The following is a 20,888-nucleotide window of genomic DNA, read 5'->3' on the forward strand; positions in this document are numbered from 1 at the left end:
CTACTGCTGCAGGGGGCTTCAGAAGTGAGGTCCTATCTAGGGCATGTGGCATAGGAACCCACTAGGACCTGCCTAGGGAATGTGATACAGGAACCCAAATCCCCTGCTATGGACACTTGAGAAGTATCTCTTAGAATCATTACTTGAAGGGAGTCAGCCAGGCCCAGCACTAGAGATTAAATAAACTAGGCCGGGCGCCGTGGTCAGTTTCAATCCCAGCACTTCTGGGAGGCCGAGACGGGTGGATCACGAGGTCAGGAGATTGAGACCACCCTGGCTAACACGGGTGAAACCCCGCCTCTACTAAAAAATACAAAAACTAGCCGGCTGCAGGTGGCGAAGCCTGTGGTCCCAGCTACTCAGGAGGCTGAGGAGAATGGCGTGAAGCCCGGGAGGCGGAGCTTGCAGTGAGCCGAGATCGCCACTGCACTCCAGCCTGGGCGACAGAGAGACTGCCTCAAAAAAAAAAAAAAAAAAAAGAGATTAAATAAACTTCCGCTTTCTCGGTTCTTTGAGAAAGATGCATCAGGGGCTACAGCATTCATAATAATAATAACTAGTATTGTCATCATTTCTGAACACTAACTATGTGTCAGGCACTATTGTGCATTTTTGAGGCAGTATCTCACTCTGTCACCTAGCAGGCTGGACTGGAGTGCAGTGACGTGATCTCAGCTCACTGCAGCCTTCGTCTCCCAGGTTCCAGTGATTCTCCTGCCTCAACCTCCCGAGTAGCTGGGATTATAGGCACCCACCACCACACCTGGCTGATTTTTGTATTTTTAGTAGAGACAGGGTTTCACCATGTTGCCCAGGCTGGTCTCGAACTCCTGACCTCATGTGACCCGCCTGCCTTGGCCTCCTGAAGTGCTGGGATTACAGACATGAGCCACTGCGCCCGGCCACTATTGTAAATATTTGACCTGCATTAGCTCTTTAGTCCTCACTACCAACTAATGAGGTAGGTCTTGTTATTATCCCCATCTTATGAGTGAATAAATGGAGGCTCTGAGAGTTAAATGACTTGCCCGAGGACTTCAGATTATCATGATTCCCTCTTGAGTGACATTCACCCAGCGGCCTGGTGCATGGGCCATGCTCAGTAGCTACTCATCCTATCCAAGGCCATCCACATCCCTCCTTCCCACCTGGATGTGCCCCTTCCCACTGGCCAGACCTACAGGAGGGAACGCCAGTAGCCCCTGGGCTAGATAGGGCTGGAAATCCCAGTGTGGCTTTTATCAGCTGCTCTCTTCTTACTATGAAGTTCCAAGTCAGCAAGCCTGTGTTTGTTGAAATTTGGCAGGGATGGCAGAATCAGCCCAGCTTGGAGGCTGGCTCCCTGGGATGCCAGAAGATAGGGATCAGGACAGAGATCAGCACTGGGAACCCAGAGGGCCCTTCAGGGAATGTGGTGAGCAGAGATCAGGAGCTGGTCAGTTCCTGGGGTCCTGGTTGGGCCATCTCTTTGCTGGCCCAAACTCCCCACAGAACTCAAAAATCGCAATAACTCCTGAAACGGGTACAAACTTTTATGCATTCATGTTTTCCTTTTTTTTTTTTTTTTTTTCTTGAGATGGAGTTTCACTCTTGTTGCCCAGGCTGGAGTGCAATGGCATGATCTCGGCTCACCACAACCTCCACCTCCAGGGTTCAAGCAATTCTCCTGCCTCAGCCTCCCGAGTAGCTGAGAATACAGGCATGCGCCACCACACCCGGCTAATTTTGTATTTTTAGTAGAGACAGGGTTTCACCATGTTGTTCAGGCTCGTCTCAAACTCCTGACCTCAGGTCATCCACCCACCTCAGCCTCCCAAAGTGTTGGAATTACAGGCATGAGCCACCGCACCCAGCCCCCTATTTTGTTTTGTTTTATTTTGTTTTGTTTTCTAGATGGAGTCTCACTCTGTCACCCGGGCTGGAGTGCAATGGTGTGGTCTCAGCTCACTGCAACCTCCACCTCCTGGGTTCAAGCAATTCTGCTGCCTCAGCCTCCTAAGTAGCTGGGACTACTTGAGATGGACACTCGAGATGTGCGTGCCACCACACCCGGCTAATTTTTGTATTTTTAGTAGAGACGGGGTTTCACTATGTTGGCCAGTATGGTCTCAAACTCCTGACCTTGTGATCTGCCCGCTTCGGTCTCCCAAAGTGCTGGGATTACAGACATGAGCTCCTGCGCCCGGCCATGGAGCCTCTTTTATAAGGACATGAATCTCATTCATGAAGGCTCCATCCTGATGGCCTTATCACCTCCCAAAGGCTCTACCATCTAATATCATCACACTGGAGAAGAGGTTTTAACATATGTTTCTCTAGGGATTGTTCTATGGCTTTGTCAGATTCTCAAAGCCACCCATGACCCCAAAAGGTGAAGAACCAGTGTGTTGTTGAACATGATGGTTCCATTTTCTTGAAGTAAAACCACGATGCCAGAGTTACCCAAGTATTATGGCCTTTGCAGTGTAAGATAACTAACCTCTGCTGGGGGCTTCCTGGGGGCCCAGTATCATTCTGAGCATTTTAGTGACTGATCTCTTTTAATCTCTGCAGTAACTCCAGGAGTTCTGATTTGCAGATAGGAAACTGAGGCACAGAGAGGCTAAGCAGTTTGCCCAAGAGGCAGAGCCGGAATTTGAACCCAGGCAGAGGCAGAGTTTAAATCCAGGCAGAGCCAAGAGTTCGAACCCAGGCGGGATAGCTCCAGAGGCCACATGCCTGACCCCTGTGCCATGGAATTACCCTCCTCTTCATAAAGCACTTAAGCGCCGCACGTCTCACTTGAGGTGTCAGGACAACTCTGTGCATTTGGAAAGATGAGGACTATCAGACCCATTTTACAGAGTGGAAAACTGAGCCCAGGGATGTCAGGCAGCTTGTTCAAGCGTAAGCTATAAATACACGGCAGAGCAGGAAGAGAAGTTGGTTTCCTGAATTCCATTACTTACATCCTTTCTTGTAAAAATGCAGCCAAGACTTTATAGCCAGGTAAGATCCAGAGATGCAAGGGCTCTGGGACCCAGGCTGGTGTCTGCAGAGCTGGGGCTGGCGCGGGGGTGATGGAGAGTCTGGAGGTGCTGCCCACCTTATCTGTTTCACATCTGTTTCACAGTGACACATTCCAAAGCCAAGGAAGTTGTCTTTCCATTCCCCTCTTTCTTTTCCAAAACAAAAATACCTTTATTACTCCTTCTTGGTGGCAAATAAGCAACAATAATCATACAGAATCAGCAGAATCATGTAGGTTCAACAAGTAAAAATAATAGCCAGGTGCAGTGGCTCACACCTGTAATCCCAGCACTTTGGGAGGCTGAGGCGGGCAGATTGCTTCAGCTCAAAAGTTGGAGACCACCCTGGGCAACATGGTGACACCCCTGTCTCTACTAAAAATCCAAAAAAAAATGATAGTAATAAATAGCTGGGCATGGTGGTGCATGCCTGTAATCCCAGGTACTCGCTCGGGAGGCTGAGGTAGGAGAATCACTTGAACCGGGGAGGCGGAGGTTACAGTGAGCTGAGATCGCGTCACTGCACCCAAGCCTGGGTGACAAAGGGAGACTTTATCTCAAATGAAAAATAAAAATAAAAAACAATAATAAACAAAAATTGCTTAAAATCCCTTTGCCCGGGGGCAATGGTTTGCTTCCACACTCACACACAATAGGGCAGAGTGCTTCTTAACCAGGCTACACATTACAATCACTTGGGCTGCTTTAAAAAATTACCAGTGCTTGGCCGGGTGCAGTCGCAGCACTTTGGGAGGCCGAGGCGGGTGGATCACAAGGTCAGGAGTTCGAGACCAGCCTGGCCAATATGGTGAAACCCCGTCTCTACTAAAAATACAAAAAAATTAGCCGGGCATGGTGGCACATGCCTGTAATCCCAGCTACTCGGGAGGCTGAGGCAGAATTGCTTGAACCTGGGAAACGGAGGTTGCAGTGAGCTGAGATAGTGCCACTGCACTCCAGCCTGGGCGACAGAGTGAGACTCCATCTCAAACAAACAAACAAACAAAAAAAAACAATGCTTGCTCCATTGTGATTAAGTCTGAGTTTGGGATTAGGTGTTTTCTAAGCTCTCCAAGTGATTCTCAGATGTAACCAGTGGTCTGAGTGATGTTCTTCAGCGTGCTTACTTTAAATCAGTGTTACGGAGGTAACTGCAGATCAGTAACTGCAGAGCTACAGTCTCCTTTCAATGATGCAGAGCTTGCCATTAGGCCCTGTTACTTAATTTTTTGATCTTCAGCTGGTGAATCTTCTGCCTGCTTCTGGCTCTCGATGATAAACAATGCTGCAATGAACATTCTTATGCATTCATCTTCAGGCTTTTAATCAATTCACTCCTTGCAAAAAGATTTTCTAGATATGGGTTAAAGAGTCTGCACTTCAAATCTTGATACAGTAAATCTTCACTTGACATTATTAGCAGGTTCTTGCAAACTGACTTTAAGTGAAATGATGTGTAATAAAACCAGTCTTTTTCCTGATCAATTTCACTAGCAAAACAATGACACTATTCAAGGACCTCTTGTACGTTCCTTCACTTAAGTTGCAGTTTTCAAGAACCTTTTGATGGCATTAAGTGAGGAATTAATGTACATACTGCCAGATGGCACCCCAGAAAGGTAGACCAGTGGACTGCTCTTCCCCTTGATAAATGCATCAAAGCCCCATCTCTTCAGCTCTTCAGCAATCTTGGGTGTTGTCAGACTTTTAAAAAAATAGCCTTCTTTGGAATCATCCCAAATGTGTGTCCACCAAAATTCACATGAAGCTGGGCGCAGTGGCTCACAACTGTATCCCAGCTCTTTGGGAGGCTGAGGCAGGAGAATTACTTGAGCTCAGAAATTTAGAGACCAGCCAGAGCAACATAGGGAGACCCTGTCTCTACAAAAAAAATATAAAAATAAACCAGGTATGGTGGCGTGTGCCTGTAGTCCCTGCTACTTGGGAGGCTGAGGTGAGAGGGTGACTTGAGCTAGGGAGGTCAAGGCTGCAGTGAGCCATATTCATGCACTGTACCCCAGCCTGAGGCAGAGACCCTGATTCAAAAAAAAAAAATTCCTATGAGACCGGGCAAAACTCCCACAGAAAGGCTAAATTGGAGTCCTGGCTAGATGGCCTTTGTTCTAGAAACCCTTGCTTTGCTGGCTGGGGACTGGCATGCTCCCTTACCACAGGAGGAACAGCTGTTGGCATCTTTGGTGCTGACCTCAGCCAGCTTGTATTTTAGGAACCAGGCCCCATGCGGCAGAGGCCTTATCCTTGAGCTTTTGGGTCTCACAGAATAGCTGGTGCTGAGGAGCTATGGTTGGCCCAGTTTCTCTTGCATTTTAGCCTTTTGGTCTCTCTTCCTTTGAGAGTCCATCCCTGACATGCTATGCGGTGGGAAGGGCATTCTCCAGGCTGGCCTGGGGTTTTGCCAAGCCCCAGAAGCCTCCACGCCCTATATCCTTCCACTGAGTGAGACCTCAGATATACACAACCTCACCTGCTGCTTATTAGTAAGTATCAACAAGGCATAAGGTATGTGATAAAAGATTAAAATACACTGAGAGATGTAGCACCTCGGATCACATCTTGGAAAGCGTTAACAAGGCACATGAAATGTTCACTTTCAACAGAGCAAGAAAGAAAAGTGTTCTTTCCTCTATTAGGGGCTTTGGGCTCTCAGATCTCATTAGGGCCAAGGCCTATTTAAAATGACCTTTTGCTTCTTGCTGGAAGGCCCCAAGTTGGCTTTGGGGGCAAGGCCAGCCTAGCATCACATGCAGGGTCTATGCAAGAAAAGGCTGGCATTCAGCCATTTGAGCTTTGATTCCTAATGGGACCTCCTTGTCTTAGGAGAGGTCCTAAGCAAGGTGGGTGAGCCTTGCTTGCCTTTCTCTCTGGCCCAGGTCTGGGTACGGTGTTAGTTGGGCTTCTTGAAGTAAGTTGCAAATAATAAAATAATTCAATGTGAGTAGGCCAAAGCAGCTGCCCCCAACCTTTTTGGCACCAGGGACTGGTTTCATGGAAGACAATCTTTCCATGGACCAAGGTTGGGGGGTTTAGGGGGCAGTTTCAGGATGAAACTGTTCCACCTTAGATCATCAAGCATTAGATTTTCATAAGGAACGCGCAACCTAGATCCCTCACATCCACAATTCTCAAGAGGGTTTGAGCTTCTATAAGAATCGAATGCCGGCCGGGCACGGTGGCTCATTACTGTAATCCCAGCACTTTGGGAGGCCAAGGTGGGTGGATCACTTGAGGTCAGGAGTTGGAGACCAGGTTGGCCAACATGGCGAAACCCCGTCTCTACTAAAAACACAAAAATTAGCTGGGCATGGTGGCACGTGCTTGTGGTCCCAGCTACTTAGGAGGCTGAGGCCCGAGAATCGCTTGAATCTGGGAGGCGGAGCTTGCAGTGAGCCGAGATTATGCCACTGCACTCCAGCCTGGGTGACAGAGTGAGACTCTGTCTCAAAAAAAAAAAAAAAAAGAACACAGATTCCTTGCCTGGGTCCCAATGCTGACTGTACCCCTTACCAACTGTGTGACCTTGGGCAAGTTACTTAACCTCTCTGTGCCCCAAGCAAAGTGGAAATAATGAAAGTACATATAGTCAGCCTGGGCAACAAAGTGAGACCCCATCTGTACAAAAAATATATTAAAAAATTATCCAGGCATTGTGGTGTGTGTCTGTAGTCCCAGCTACTCAGGAGGTTGAGGCAGGAGGATCGCTTGAGCCTGGGAGTCCAAGGCTGCAGTGAACTATGATCGTGCCACTGCATTCTAGCCTGGACAAGAGTGAGAGCTTGTCAAAAAAAAAAAAAAGGACCTATCATGCGATGAAAATGAAATGAGTTAAAAAGAAAGGAAGAAAATGAAATGAGTTAATGGTTAATGTATAGAAAGTACGTTGCACAGTGCCTGGCTCCTGGTTGGCACTCTGTAAAGCTTAACTGTATAACTAAGTTGATTTTGGTCCCTGCCCCAAGTAATTTGCAAAACAAACACACAAACAAACAAAAAACAAGAACAAACTCTCTTGTTGCTTTTTAGCAAAAAAAGTGGCTCCCTTCAGGGAAGACTTTTCTGTTTTTGAGACACCGTTTCACTCTGTCACCCACACTGGAGTGCAGCGGTGCAATCTTGGCTCACTGCAACCTTTACCTCCCAGGTTTAAGCGCTTCTTATGTCGCAGCCTCTCGAGTAGCTGGAATTACAGGTGCGCACCACCACACCTGGCTAATTTTTGTATTATTAGTAAAGAGGGGTTTTTGCCATGTTGGCCAGGCTGGTCTGGAACTCCTGACCTCAAGTGATCCACCCACCTTGGCCTCCCAAAATGCTAGGATTAGGGATTACAGGCTTGAGTCACTGCACCCGGCTTCTACCTTTTTTTTTTTTTTTTTTAAAAGATTCCTCCATGTCTTTTCATGTTAGTTTTTCTTTAACTAAAAGGAAGTTCAAATCTCTAAAAGTACAGTATATAAGAAACACTGGTTCTACCCATCTTTCAGAAGGAAAAAGTGCCGACATGCCGTCTTGGCTTTAGGTCTCCCTTTTATTCTTGTTTGGAATAACCCTACTCGTGTGGTTAGAGTCTCCCTGTTCTCATCCCTGGTCACTTTCCAGTGAAGACTCTTAGCAGCTTCCTCCTCAGTGTGTGTGCAGAAACAGTGAGCAGTTCTGAGTAGCGTGATGCTGAACTTTACATGAATGGCTTTCTGTAGTGAGAAGGCGCCTGCCACTCATGGCCTGCAGTGGCTGCGTGGCTTGGGGGAGGCTACAGGCCCAACCATGAGCCTCCTTCCCCCGGTCTCTACAGCAGCTTTTCCCAAACCCACTGAGATGGGTCAGGCTCCTAGAGAGCCTGAGAACAAAGCCCCTTTGTGACTTTTGTTTTGAATCAGGCTTGTGACAAAGGGGAGGAGCCACTGGGCTGGGTGGATGGGGGTGCCCGCAGCGTGGTGGTGTTGCAGAGGAAGAAAACAAAATTGTGTCTTTTTTTGGTGATGTTGTCTTGCCAATCCCTCCCTCCCCCAGCTCTCCGAACAGCAGGATTTCCCAACGGCAGCTTGGGAAAAAGACCGAGTGGCAGCTTGGGGAAAAGACCCAGCGCTCCGTTTAGAAGCAACGTGTATCAGCCAACTGAGATGGCCGTCGTGCTCAACGGTGGCACTGTAAGTATCAAGATGTGATGTGGGGGTAGGAAGCCTAGGAGTCTACGGTGTGGGGGAGCAGCTTCAACAGGGACATACTCCTCCGTGGAGGCTGCTCATGTGGCCTGCAAGGACCGCAGCTCAAACGCATGCAATGCTTTTTTCTTCTTTCCCTTTCTACCCCCTTTCTCCACACACGGGATACCCACCTCTATTTAGAAAACCATCTGTAGATTCGTTTGAAAGAGTTCCTAATCCTTGTTGCACCAACTGAATTATTTGGCTTTCGTGATGCAGTGCCCCAGCTTTGTCCCTGGGAGGTGACTCTTGGAAAAATCCCAGAATGAGGGAGCACCCCTAGCAGATTTTGCTGACATCCAACCTAGTTTAAGGTCCCCGGTCACCCCTCTGTTGATTCCCCTGAGCTGGGTACCAGGTTCTCCCATTCCCTAAGAGAAGTCTTAAGAAATTGAAGGAGTTACTATTTCTCTCCCTCAAACACAGAAGCAGGTTTACTACTATCTGATGCCAAACAGACCTTCAGCAGAATTGTCATTGTTTATGTTTGCCTCGGTGGAATGACATTATTTTGTTTCTCCAGCAATCCAAAGATGCACTCTCATCCCCACATTTAATTTCCAAACATAGCTACATGCTTCTTTCAGAAACAAGGCCTGAGCCAGTTTACATGTGTAAATTGGGTTTCCATTCTTTATATCATGTTCCAACTCCATAACTCAACCTGAACATTCTTTTTTTTTTTTTTCTTTTGATGTAAATTAGGGATGGTCTTTGATCTCTAGAGGGAATTTAGGTTTTCCTGGCCTTTTGAATGGTATGCTAGGCATTGGTTTGCATTGGTTTGGAACAGGCTCAAAGACAGAATCACAGATTTGCATTCTTAAAACCCCCTGCCAACCACTGGTCTGTTTTATTGTCCCGTGCCAAGAAAAGCCTGATTCACAAGCATTCGGCCTGTGTGTTATAATAAATATGGTTAGAAAAGCCCCCATCCGTCACTCTTAAGCCCTCCTGCTTCCTTCAAGGCCGGTGTGTGAAAAAATAGTCAAGACAGAAAGTGAATGAGTTGAACTTACATTCCTTGGGGGTGGATGATTCTAGAAAAGGGAGCTGGGCTTCCCAAGAACCACAGCAGCATGACACACAGTCATTGCTGCCTCTCCTGGGATTAGTCGGCCCATCTAGGTAAAAGCAAGGTAACTTATTTTTGCCACGTTGTTTACGCATCGGTTTCTAATGTTGATTTTGCAAAGCACAGAGTTCTCAGTGTGTTATCCTTATGTGTTATTCCAGATCCCAACTGCTCCGCCAAGTCACACAGGAAGACACCTTTGGTGAAAGACTTTAAGTTCCAGAGAATCAGAATCTCTCTTACCGATTTCCCTCCCTGGCTGTGGCTTTCTTGAGGGAGAAATCGGTAACAGTAGCCGAACCAGGCCGCCTCACAGCCAGGAAATGTGGAAATCCTAGCCAAGGGGATTTCGTGTAAATGTGAACACTGACGAACTGAAAAGCTAACACCGACTGCCCGCCCCTCCCCTGCCACACACACAGACACGTAATACCAGACCAACCTCAATCCCCGCAAACTAAAGCAAAGCTAATTGCAAATAGTATTAGGCTCACTCGAAAATGTGGCTGGGAAGACTGTTTCATCCTCTGGGGGTAGAACAGAACCAAATTCACAGCTGGTGGGCCAGGCTGGTGTTGGTTGGAGGTGGGGGGCTCCCACTCTGTCACCCCTCCCCAGCAAGTGCTGGACCCCAGGTGGCCTCTTGGAGATGACCGTTGCGTTGAGGAGGACAAATGGGGACTTTGCCACCGGCTTGCCTGGTGGTTTGCACATTTCAGGGGGGTCAAGAGAGTTGAGGTAGTGGGCGGGATTCCAAGGCGAGGCCCAACTGAATCGTGGGGTGAGCTTTATAGCCAGTAGAGGTGGAGGGACCCTGGCATGTGCCAAAGAAGAGGCCCTCTGGGAGATGAAGTGACCATCACATTTGGAAAGTGATCAACCACTGTTCCTTCTATGGGGCTCTTGCTCTAGCATCTATGGCGAGAACACAGGCCCCACCCCCTTCCCTTGTAGAGCCATAGAAATATTCTGGCTTGGGGCAGCAGTCCCTTCTTCCCTTGATCATCTCACCCTGTTCCTACACTTACGGGTGTTTCTCCAAACCCTTTCCCAGTTTTATTCCCTTGTTCATTTCAAGAGCTCCAATGCGGTCACCAGCTGAAAGCACCTCCAGGAGGCAGGTTGGAAGGCAGGCACCACGGCAGGTTTTCTGTGATGATGTCACCTAGTAGGGCTTCCAGGGTGCCCACTAGGATGCAGAGATGACCTCCCGCTGCCTTGCAAGCAGTGACACCTCGGGTCCTTTCCGTTGATATGGTGAAAGTTCCCGGGTGGAATGGATCACATGAGGGTTTCTTGTTGCTTTTGGACGGAATGGGGGATATTTTGTTTTGGTTTTTCTGCAGGTTTCATGAAAACGGCCCTTTTCCAAGCCCATTGTTTCTGTCATGGTTTCCATCTGTCCTGAGCAAGTCATTCCTTTGTTATTTAGCATTTCGAACATCTCGGCCATTCAAAGCCCCCATGTTCTCTGCACTGTTTGGCCAGCATAACCTCTAGCATCGATTCAAAGCAAAGAGTTTTAACCTGACGGCATGGAATGTATACATGAGGGTGGGTCCTTCTGCAGATACTCTAATCACTACATTGCTTTTTCTATCAAACTACCCATAAGCCTTTAACCTTTAAAGAAAAATGAAAAAGGTTAGTGTTTGGGGGCCGGGGGAGGACTGACCTCTTCATAAGCCAGTACGTCTGAGCTGAGTATGTTTTAATAAACCTTTTGATACTTCTCAAGGCCCTAGTCTCTGCTGTCTCCCCTCCCCACCCCATCCTTGCAAAGCATTGGGGAAAATAAGGCCAATCTGGCCTTCCCTGTGTGGCCCTTCTTGGAGTTTTCCTTAACAGCTAGTGCATTTCCTTGTGTTACCACGCATGGGAGGAAAACGCATGGCCCCAGAATGCCGCCCCCACCTGACCTCCCCGGAAGCACCCCGCCTCTGCTCAGAGCATGTGCTTGCTTCTAGAGAATCCCGTTCCAGTCATGGTGTGGACTGAAAACGTAAGAGTCCTGGGGAGGGGTGGGAGGGAATGAAGCTAGGACCTGGGGTGGGGGTGGGGGCGGTTGCATGCAGACCTGGTGTTCTGAAAAGAAAGAAATCTTCAAACACCTCGGTCCCGTCCGGTGAAAAACGACAGCATTACACATTCTCGTGCCAGGAAATGGTTACTCACCCCCGCTCTCTGGAGTCCTTTGGAGCTTTCTGATACCATTCACACGATGGAGCAATTCACACGTTCGTTTTCTAAGTTCTTTATTGTCCAAGCATATAAGGTGAGCACAGCACAAATGGCTGCCATGGAAAGTCACGCTTCCCCAACCTAAGAACAGAGCCATCTTTGAGCCATGGGAAGCCTCACTTAATGAGACCTTTACCCCCCTTTTAAATCTGATCTGTTATTGCACTTAGGGTTTTGTTTTATTTTGGCTTTTAAGGTTGAGAGTGGGCTGAACCCCTTCATAATGGGGGCGGAGGTGGGAGTGAGGGGAGAAGGGAGAGAGCTGTTCTTTTTCTAATGACTTCACCTGAAAAGTACCAAGAGGCATCTTTGCCAAGACTGTAGCAGCCAGCTGCCCCCCGTGGAGCAAGGTTTAAAGACAAAATTAAATGGCACCTCTCTTTAAGATCTGTTTGTGTAAACAAGACTTGTTTAGGGAAAACGACCTGGAAGGAGAGCATCTGTGATCAAAATCTCTCATTGTAAGCACAAATCGTTCCGTGTCTGGTTATTAACATCGCTTTGGGACTATAACAGCCACTCTTGTCCCCCTTTTTAATAGAAAATTGTCGTTCTAGCCTGGATTTCTCCCCACTGGAGATGGAGGGTGGGAAGAGAGGGGGGCAGCTCTGACAGCTTACAAACTGGGAAGTTCTGTGCATCTCCAGGGTTTCCAGAGGTGAAGATCCGGTTGTTGGAAGTTGGGCACCCAGTGCTTTTTTTTTTTTTTTTTTTTTAGCCCAGATGCCGTCAGGGCCCACTGAACACGGGTGAATTCGGGTGGTGGTCTTGGTTGGCCAAGGCTGAGTTGAACGCCTCAGGCCAAACCCCAAGCTGAAAGGGAGCATTGTGGCTTTTATAATCCAATGATGCAATGATGATACCAGCTTACAGGAGTCCTCAGCAGGTGCTTTTTATTAATTGATGAAGAGCTAAGGCTCATTTTTGATAGATAATATATATTTATTAAATGCATTAATGTGTGTTTTATAATGTAACTTTATCTTCCCCCTGGCTGACTGTTGCATACTTATAAAAAAGAAGTTAAAGAAATTTCAAGACAATCAATATGTACCATACATGACTATATAGATATTACAAATTTAAAAGGTTGTAAAGCATGGGCAGATAGGTTTTATTTTCAAAATGCTGTTCTTAACACAAAAATAAAGGCTTTACTATTTACTTAAGACGTGTGGTAGCTTGTGAAAACAACTCAATGCAACTAACTACTAGGCTTTCGGATCTGCCCTGAGGCTCGGTCTGTGGCATTTTAAATGGGAGAATCTTGGTTAACGGCAAACCACAGAACAAATTAAGATAATAAGCTTATTTACCCATAAAAGCAGAAACTTTCTATATAATACTCTGGGACTCAGACAACAGAAATCCTTTGTTACATCTGTCTGGGTTTAAGTGTCTCATCTTGTTGGGTTTGCAGTAAAAATTAAGGGGTGGTCTCCTTTGGAAATGATCATAAGTATAAGGTCTTTTGTTATAAAAAGAGTGGTCAGTCACTAGGTAAACTTAAAACCAAATTCAGAGGTTGGGGACTTAAATTAGAATACAGATCTTTGCAAAAGCGGCCAAGAGTGGGAAAACTGGTAATAAGAGCACTTCTGTATCCCTTGGGACTAGAGTTCATTGTACATTTTAACAGCAGCTGGTGTAGAAAGATACTCCTGAGGCACTGAAGAAATAATCTGGATGAATGAATAAAATGTGAGGATAATGCAGAAAGTGAAGACTGGTCCTTTCTTTTCTAAACTATTTGCACTAAAGCTTGTTTGCAGTGAATCCTGTCTTGTACAGAAAAGATTCCATTTTCATATGTTCCAAGTCTTGTTAAAGAAATCACAAGAGAGAAAGCATACTTTGGACATTTTCCTTGCACGAGGTAACTTGTGCTCGAATGGGCAAAGATACATCTTAGCTGTGGTTAAGATGATGGAGTTTTCATTTTGCCTGCAGGTACCACATCGTCCTCCATTTTGCATTTCACTGCAAAGAAAAGAAAGGGAAAGTCAGGATCCATTTACATACATAGACAGGCTTGTCATTGGGAAACCGGAAACTCTGATGTGTGGACAAGGTCAGTTGCACCAAAACCCACTGTGCGCCTGCTATTCATGGTTCCAGCCCCATGGATCCACGGGGAAGAACACAGGCCCATTGTGCTCTAAGGACAGCACCTGAAAGTTCAAAACCACTTCCCTGACTGTTCATGGCCATTCTTAATTCAGTTCAGAAAGAGGTCAGAAGTGTGCTTTGCCGGTCAGGGTACTGAAGGAAGGCAATTTTACTAAAGACGATGACAGATTCCAGGCTCTCCACTCAAACCCATCTGTCACCACACACCCTGTTCTCCAGCCACCCAAAATGGAAAACTCAGGGTATCACTGGGGTCAACGCAAAGGTCAGAAGAAAATCTTTTCTCTTATGTCGTGGTCTGGACCAAGAACCTGATCTCGGTGATTTCCTGTGTCTGCCAAACAGGAAAGTTAGCTCCATATACAGGGCATGGCTCTGTGTGTAAGGGGAATTAATCCCAACAGATAAAAGCCTCTCCCCAGTTAAATATGGAAACCCAGTCCCTTGGTGGGTGCAGTAGGGGTCCTTTTGGAAAGACCCTCTCTTTTAATACATCTTTGTCTGGAGTGTCCAAGTGCTGCTTGCCCATGTGTGAATGTCTTGAAAGGTGGTTTGAGCCAGGCCACAGGCTCTGATGATTTGTGGAGAGCATGGTTCTGGTAAAAAGGGTGTTTGAGCTTGTTACTATGTAGGGCTGAGGTTTCAAGTGAACCTGCCCTCGTCCTGACCTCCCAGCAACTAAGGGCATGCACCAGCCAGATGTGGCAAAGAGGTGGGTATGTACATCATCCCATGAAATGCATTTTTTTTGTTTTTGTTTTTTGGGGACAGAGTCTCTCTTTTGTCCAGGCTGGAGTGCAGTAGCAAGATCTCGGCACACTGCAACCTCCGCCTCGCGGGTTCAAGTGATTCTCCTGCCTCATCCTCCCTAGTAGCTACAGGCGTGCACCACCATGCCCTGCTAATTTTTGTAGTTTTAGTAGAGATGGGTTTCCCCATGTTGCCCAGGCTGGTCTCGAACTCCCAGCCTCAAGTGATCCACCCACCTCAGCCTCCCAAAGTGCTGGGGTTACAGGTGTGAGCCACTACGCCTGGCTCTACTGTGGTTATTTTCTGATGGAGGTGGGATGAGTGCCTTCGGCAACACAGACCAGCCCTGCAGTCTTCAAACTGAGGGCAAGGGTTCTTGGTCATGGTTCATTCAAAGGAAATCAGTTTCCAGATCATCAGCTTCCCCTCCTTCTGTCATTCCTGGCCTGGTGTGTAAAAACTCCCCAGGTGCCAAACAAGAAGTCAGTTCAAAATGAGGGCCCTCATAGTCTCCTTATTTTCTACGTTTGACAACTATCAAATTGTATCATGTATTTATTCGGCTTTGCGTACTACTAATAATCGTATTAGCAACACAAATCAGAAAAAAATATTTTTAATACTTGGAGCCTGTGGTCATAGGACATTTTAAAACATTTTTTCAAGGTATATACCTTTTTTATTCCGTGTATATGGAAGCTCTGTGGGCAACCACAGTGAAAACCCTATGTGCATCTAGACCCTATTAACGATGACATTGACCCTTCATAGTCAAGGATGCGCCACACCTCCCTAAAGACTGTCCCACTATCTCACTGATCCCTGAGATGCTGGCGATTAACAACTCACCAGGGATTGGGGGAGAGTCCTGAGTTGTAGCATCTGCCATTTCTGTAGCCTATTGGAAGCCAGCAGCCCGACAACGTAACAGGGTTGGGCAGCACAGTCAGATGGAGAGGGGCTGCCCTGGATCCTCCCAGGGAGGTACGCAGGTCTACTAGTGCAGCCAGCATCAGGCATAACTTCAGACCTGCAGGTTGGCTCTCTAGGGACAAGTTGGGGATATTAGCAATAGGGGGAAATTGTTAGAAATGCAAATTCAGGGCCTTTCTCCAGGCAGACAGAACCAGACACTGGGGGTGGAGCCCACCCATCTGCATTTTAACAAGGCCTCCAGGTGATTCTGATGGATGCTAGTTAAAGTTTGAGACCCCTGATTACTGGTTTTCTACCCTGGCTGCATGGAAGAATCACGTGGTCAGCTTCTGAAATGTACTGGTGCCTGGGTTTCACCCTAGCAATTCTGATGTAATTACCCTGGGGCCTGGGCATCAGTAGCTAGGTAAAGCTCCCGTGTGTTGCTAAGGTTCAGCCAGGGTTGAGACACAGATGGGGCTTAGAATCCCTTTAAAGAAACGTGACTATAAGACCCTGAGGAGTCCAGAATTCCCCTCAACTTCTAAGCATCATGCTGGCTGCCTGTGAGTCCCACAGGTTAAGCTGCTAGAGAGATAGCTGGCAGACAGGCCAGGCACAGTGGCTCACGCCTATAATCCCAGCACACTGGGAGGCCTAGGCGGGTGGATCACTTGAGGTCAGGAGTTCGAGACCAGCCTGGCCAACATGGTGAAACCCTGTCTACTAAAAATACAAAATTTAGCTGGGTGTGGTGGCAGGCGCCTGTAATCCCAGCTAGTTGGGAGCCTGAGGCAGGAGAATCGCTTGAAGGGAGGCAGAGGTTGCAGTGAGCAAGATCGTGCCACTGCACTCCAGCCTGGGTAACAAAGCAAGACCCTGTCTCAAAAAAAAAAGAGAGAGAGAGAACTGGCAGACAGACAGATGCTAGAGGCAATTCATAGCTGGAGGGAAGGACTGGCTTCTGGGAGGATTCCCTAGCCCTTGGGTTTTCTTTAGCTTTCTTCAACTGCCTAAAGGAAGAATTCACCTGCAAGCCGTTGTCCTGGTTTTTCATCCAATTCCTGTCCATGCCTTGACAACCTTGTTGCCTACTCCCTATGCGTAGACTTTGCCTGGGAAAAGGCCCCTTAGTATCTCTTTAGATCATCACTCAGAAATCTTGACAGAGGAGAGCAGAAAGGAATGAGCTGGGGACCTTCACGGTGGAGGGCTGAGAGATGTTATCTCGAATAGACGGGCTGGAAATCAAGGTAGGATGTGGAGCCTCCCAGTGGAATTACCTGGGGAGTTTTGAACACCCTTCACAATTAGGTCACCATCTCTGGAGGCACAACCACACTGGAAAACTGCTTGGCGTTACCAAGTGGAACTGAGTCTGACAGTGAATACAAAGGATTCCACTCCTGTATCCCACTGCAGAAACCCTTCCATATGTGTACTAGGAGGATGCTCGTGATAGCAAAAACCTGAAAACAACCCAAATGTCCATCAGCAATTGACTGGATAAACCAGTTGTGGTCTACTTGACCAGTGATTATACAACAGTGAACATGAGCGAGCCACAGCCACACACATCAACGTGAATTAGCTTAAAAACGTTGAAGGAAAGAAGAGAGGCACGGAATGATACATATAGTGTGATTCTATTTATAGCAAATCTAAACGCTGAGAGATGCATAGAAAGGTGAAAAGAGCTCCAAAGAAAAGCAAGAGAACAGCTATCACAATAGTGGGGGAAGTGGCTCCATGGGGGAAGAGCTTTTTTTTTTTTTTTTTGAGACGGAGTCTTGCTCTGTCCCCCTGGCTGGAGTGCAGTGGCGCAATCTTGGCTCACTGCAAGCTCCGCCTCCCGGGTTCCTGCCATTCTCCTGCCTCAGCCTCCCAAGTAGCTGGGACTACAGGCACCTGCCACCGCGCCCGGCTAATTTTTTGTATTTTTAGTAGAGACGGGGTTTCACCATGGTCTCGATCTCCTGACCTTGTGATCCGCCCGCCTCGGCCTCCCAAAGTGCTGGGATTACAGGCGTGAGCTACCGCGCCCGGCGTGGGGAAGAGCTTTAAAAGTGTTGACAGTGTTCTGTTGTTTGTTTGTTGGTTGGTTTGTTAAATGTTGTAAAGAGGTCTCCCTTTGTTGCCCAGGCTGGAGTGCAGTGGTGCGATCATAGCTCACTGAAGCCTCTGACTCCTGGGCTCAAGCGATCCTCCACAAATGTTTTATTTATTGTTATATGTGTTTTATAGTCACTGTTGTACATATATTTCACCCCCCAAAAGGTAGAAAGAAATAGGTATGTTTGTATATTGCTTGAAATTACAAAGCCAACCAATAAAGGAATGGAAAAGAACGATTTAGCTGTTTTGGGTGGGAAGGGGAGGGATGGAATCTAACCTAACCCTCACCTATCATGGCAGGAAATCAGTAGATCCTATCAAAAATCTTATTACCATAGAAACCTGTTCCAGATACAGAAGTGAGGCCAGAGGAGCAGCTGAAGTTCAAAGTCATTGCCTCTGGGGATGCAGTACTTTGCTAAAAATTAAGCAACAGATAAAATCTCTACTTGGTGGTCTTTCTCCTGGTCTTGGCAGAACACAGCCTTGCACAGGTAGGTACTTGATCAGCGGAGGGAGGAAAAGGGGAGGGAAGCAGGGGTGAGGGGCAGGGGAGAAAAGCAAGCCAGGATGCTGTAGGAACGCAGCTTCCACCTTAGCTCAGAGACATCATCGTGGTTGGCTTCCAACACCAACAGACAGATGCCTCGGTGCCCCTATGCTGCCCTTGTCCCTCTCAGCAAGCTGGTGCCCAGCCAGTTCCGGAAGGGCTGAGAGAGTGGAAAATCCCAGAGAGAGATATGCCAGCCCTTCAGCTTCAATTAAAGGCAATGTGACAAGAAGGGCCTTGCATACTAATGAGACTCGGTACATCTTCTTCTCGTGGTCGCCCTTATCCTCTCCTGTTCCTGTGAGTGACAGGACGGAGAACTCAATTCACGGCCCAGAGAAAAACCTCCCAGCCAGCAGCACAGGACAGATAAAGAAGATGCCTAAAGCTCAAGACAGGAAATGTGGGGACCACAGGGTCATCTGGCCTCTCATACAATGTTGTCCAGACAGGGCCTCAGCATAAAAGGATGACCTGGGGTGAAAATATAGATTCCTGGGCCCCACCCCAGACCTTTAGAAACAGAATCTCCAGGAGTGAGGCCTGGGAATCAGTATCCCCCTCCACCTCAGTGCTGTGTATGGGCGTTTTGATCTGGCAAGTTTGGGAAAGGGCAGATTTGGGCAAGTTTGGGAAACAGTGCCTGTTTCCTGAGGGCCTGAGTCAACTGTGAGCCAGGGCTGAGAATGGCACCTGCCTCGTAAGGGCGCTGAGAGAAGCAAAAGAGGCAAGCCGTGCAAAATGCAAAGTGCTCAGCACTGGTTCTGACCCAGAGTTAGGCACTTGATAAATATCAGCTATTATTATTCTCGTTTTTATTGAGACCAGGTCTCGCTCTGTTACCCAGGCTGGAAAGCAGTGGTGCAAATCAGGGCTCGCTGCAGTCTCAACCTCCTGGGCTCAAATGGTCCTTCCACTTCAGCCTCCTAAGTATTAATAGCTGGGACCACACACGCACCACCATGCCTGGTTAATTTATTTTTATTTGGGGTTGAGATAGGGTCTCGCTATGTTGCCCAGCCTAGTCTCTAACTCCTGGGCTCAAGCAGTCCTCCTGCCTCAGCCTCCCAAGATGATGGGGTCACAGGTGTGAGCCACAGCACCCAGCCAGCTATTGTTATTCTTAGGGCATCTTCTTTGCCCTCAAAGAGCTCACAGTATAGAAGGTGAGGCAGAAAAAATCAACAGGAAATTGTAAGAATCAGGAGATGCTCACACTGCGGAGAGAACTTGCTTCAATAGATGATCATCTGCGACACAGCTATGGACCATAACCGTGCTGGGGCCTGAGATTACAAGGAGGAGACTGGCTCACGCTCTCAAATCAGCAATATCTATGAGAAACCTTAAAATGTTCATCTTTTACTCAATTAGCTCCTGATTTCTAGGATTCCAGGTAAATAATAAAAGCAAACACTTATATGGTACTTATGAAGCCCTTGAGACATACGAAGTCATAGTGAGCTAAGTGCTATTATTTTCCCCAGTTTTACAGGTAGGGAGACTGAAGCAGAGACAGGTTATGTAACTTGCTCAAGGTTGCACTGTGAGCTGTCTGGCTGCTGCTGCTCTTAAAACTCTACAGGGCCGGGCCGGGCGCGGTGGCTCAAGCCTGTAATCCCAGCACTTTGGGAGGCCGAGACGGGCGGATCACGAGGTCAGGAGATCGAGACCATCCTGGCTAACACAGTGAAACCCCGTCTCTACTAAAAAATACAAAAAACTAGCCGGGCGAGGTGGCGGGCGCCTGTAGTCCCAGCTACTTGGGAGGCTGAGGCAGGAGAATGGCAGGAACCCGGGAGGCGGAGCTTGCAGTGAGCCGAGATTGCGCCACTGCACTCCAGCCTAGGGGACAGAGCGAGACTCTGTCTCAAAAAAAAAAAAAAAAAAACAAAAAAAAAAAAAAAAAAAACTCTACAGGGCCAAGATCTCACAATGTCTCCCACCAGGACAGTAAAAATGTCTGCGATTAAAGCAGCAGCAATGATGTTATACAGACAAAGGTGTTCACTTCCGCATCCTCTACCACATAACAGTTTGAGAACAACCTAAATGCCCGACAATCAGGGAATGATTAAGTATCTGATAACCTATAACCTTGATGTGATACAATATAATGAAGCCATTCAAAACATGAAGTTTTGGCAAAGTGTAAAAACAGGGAGAATGTCAGTGGGAAAATACAGTGCTGCACATTTCCTGTAAATTTCCATTATGCAAATTTGAAATTGTTCAATACCAAGTTAATCGTGTCTCCAAGGAGTACAAGGATGGCACAAGGGCATGGAGGCTTCTATCTGTTGGAGATGGAAGCTAAGCGTGATGATGTCTCTAAAACTAAGATGTAAACGGCTCCTTCATTGAATCATCCCTGCCTTCCTTTCTTTTCTTTTCTTTTTTTTTCAGAGACAGGGTGTCACTCTGTTGCCCAGGCTGAAGTACAGGGTGCAATCACAGCTCACTGCAGCCTTGACCTCCTGGGCTCAAGTGATCCTCCTGCCTCAGCCTCCCAAGTGGCTGGGACTACAGATGTGTACCACCATGTCCAGATATTTTTTTTTTTTACTTTTTGTAGAGATGGGGTCTCACTATGTTGTCCAGGCTGGTCTTGAACTGCTGGGCTCAAGTGATCCTACTGTCTCGGCCTCCCGAAGTGCTGAGATTACAGTTATGAGCCACCGCACCCAGCTGCTGCCTTTCTAAGTGGGGCGGGGGGAGGGGCGGGGAAACAGTTTACTTTCAAAAATTTTTATTTTTTTAGAACAAGTGACTCCTATTCCACATCATTTGTGGGTGAGATCTTCATAATACATCTCTTAAATGTAACTGCCTTGTAGAAAATTACATTCATTACCTCCAAAATTACATCTATTGCTCAACTA

The 20,888-nt window shown here is 47.3% G+C and overlaps 2 protein-coding genes across 5 annotated transcripts in view; one reads left to right on the plus strand and one right to left on the minus strand.

The window, feature by feature from the left end:
• The window catches only part of LOC101013586 (G-protein coupled receptor family C group 5 member B), a 28,966-nt gene extending 16,251 nt beyond the window's left edge, over positions 1 to 12,715 (plus strand). For 2 of the 3 annotated variants that reach the window (XM_009196103.1, XM_009196102.2), the window contains exons 3-4: positions 8,037 to 8,173; positions 9,467 to 11,042. In XM_009196103.1, the coding sequence (XP_009194367.1) occupies positions 8,037 to 8,173; positions 9,467 to 9,511 (182 nt within the window). In that variant the 3' untranslated portion in view covers positions 9,512 to 11,042. Of the gene's footprint in view, positions 1 to 8,036; positions 8,174 to 9,466 lie in introns of all 3 variants that reach the window. The other variant, XM_003916615.4, reaches the window with a different exon arrangement.
• Positions 12,242 to 20,888, minus strand: part of IQCK (IQ motif containing K) — a 139,120-nt gene continuing 130,473 nt past the window's right edge. Inside the window, exon 8 of one of the 2 annotated variants that reach the window (XM_009196106.3) lies at positions 12,242 to 13,526. In XM_009196106.3, the coding sequence (XP_009194370.1) occupies positions 13,524 to 13,526 (3 nt within the window). In that variant the 3' untranslated portion in view covers positions 12,242 to 13,523. The remainder of the gene's footprint in view (positions 13,527 to 20,888) is intronic. The other variant, XM_003916616.5, reaches the window with a different exon arrangement.

Source organism: Papio anubis, chromosome 18 (assembly GCF_008728515.1).
Source record: "Papio anubis isolate 15944 chromosome 18, Panubis1.0, whole genome shotgun sequence".
Lineage (NCBI taxonomy): Eukaryota > Metazoa > Chordata > Mammalia > Primates > Cercopithecidae > Papio > Papio anubis.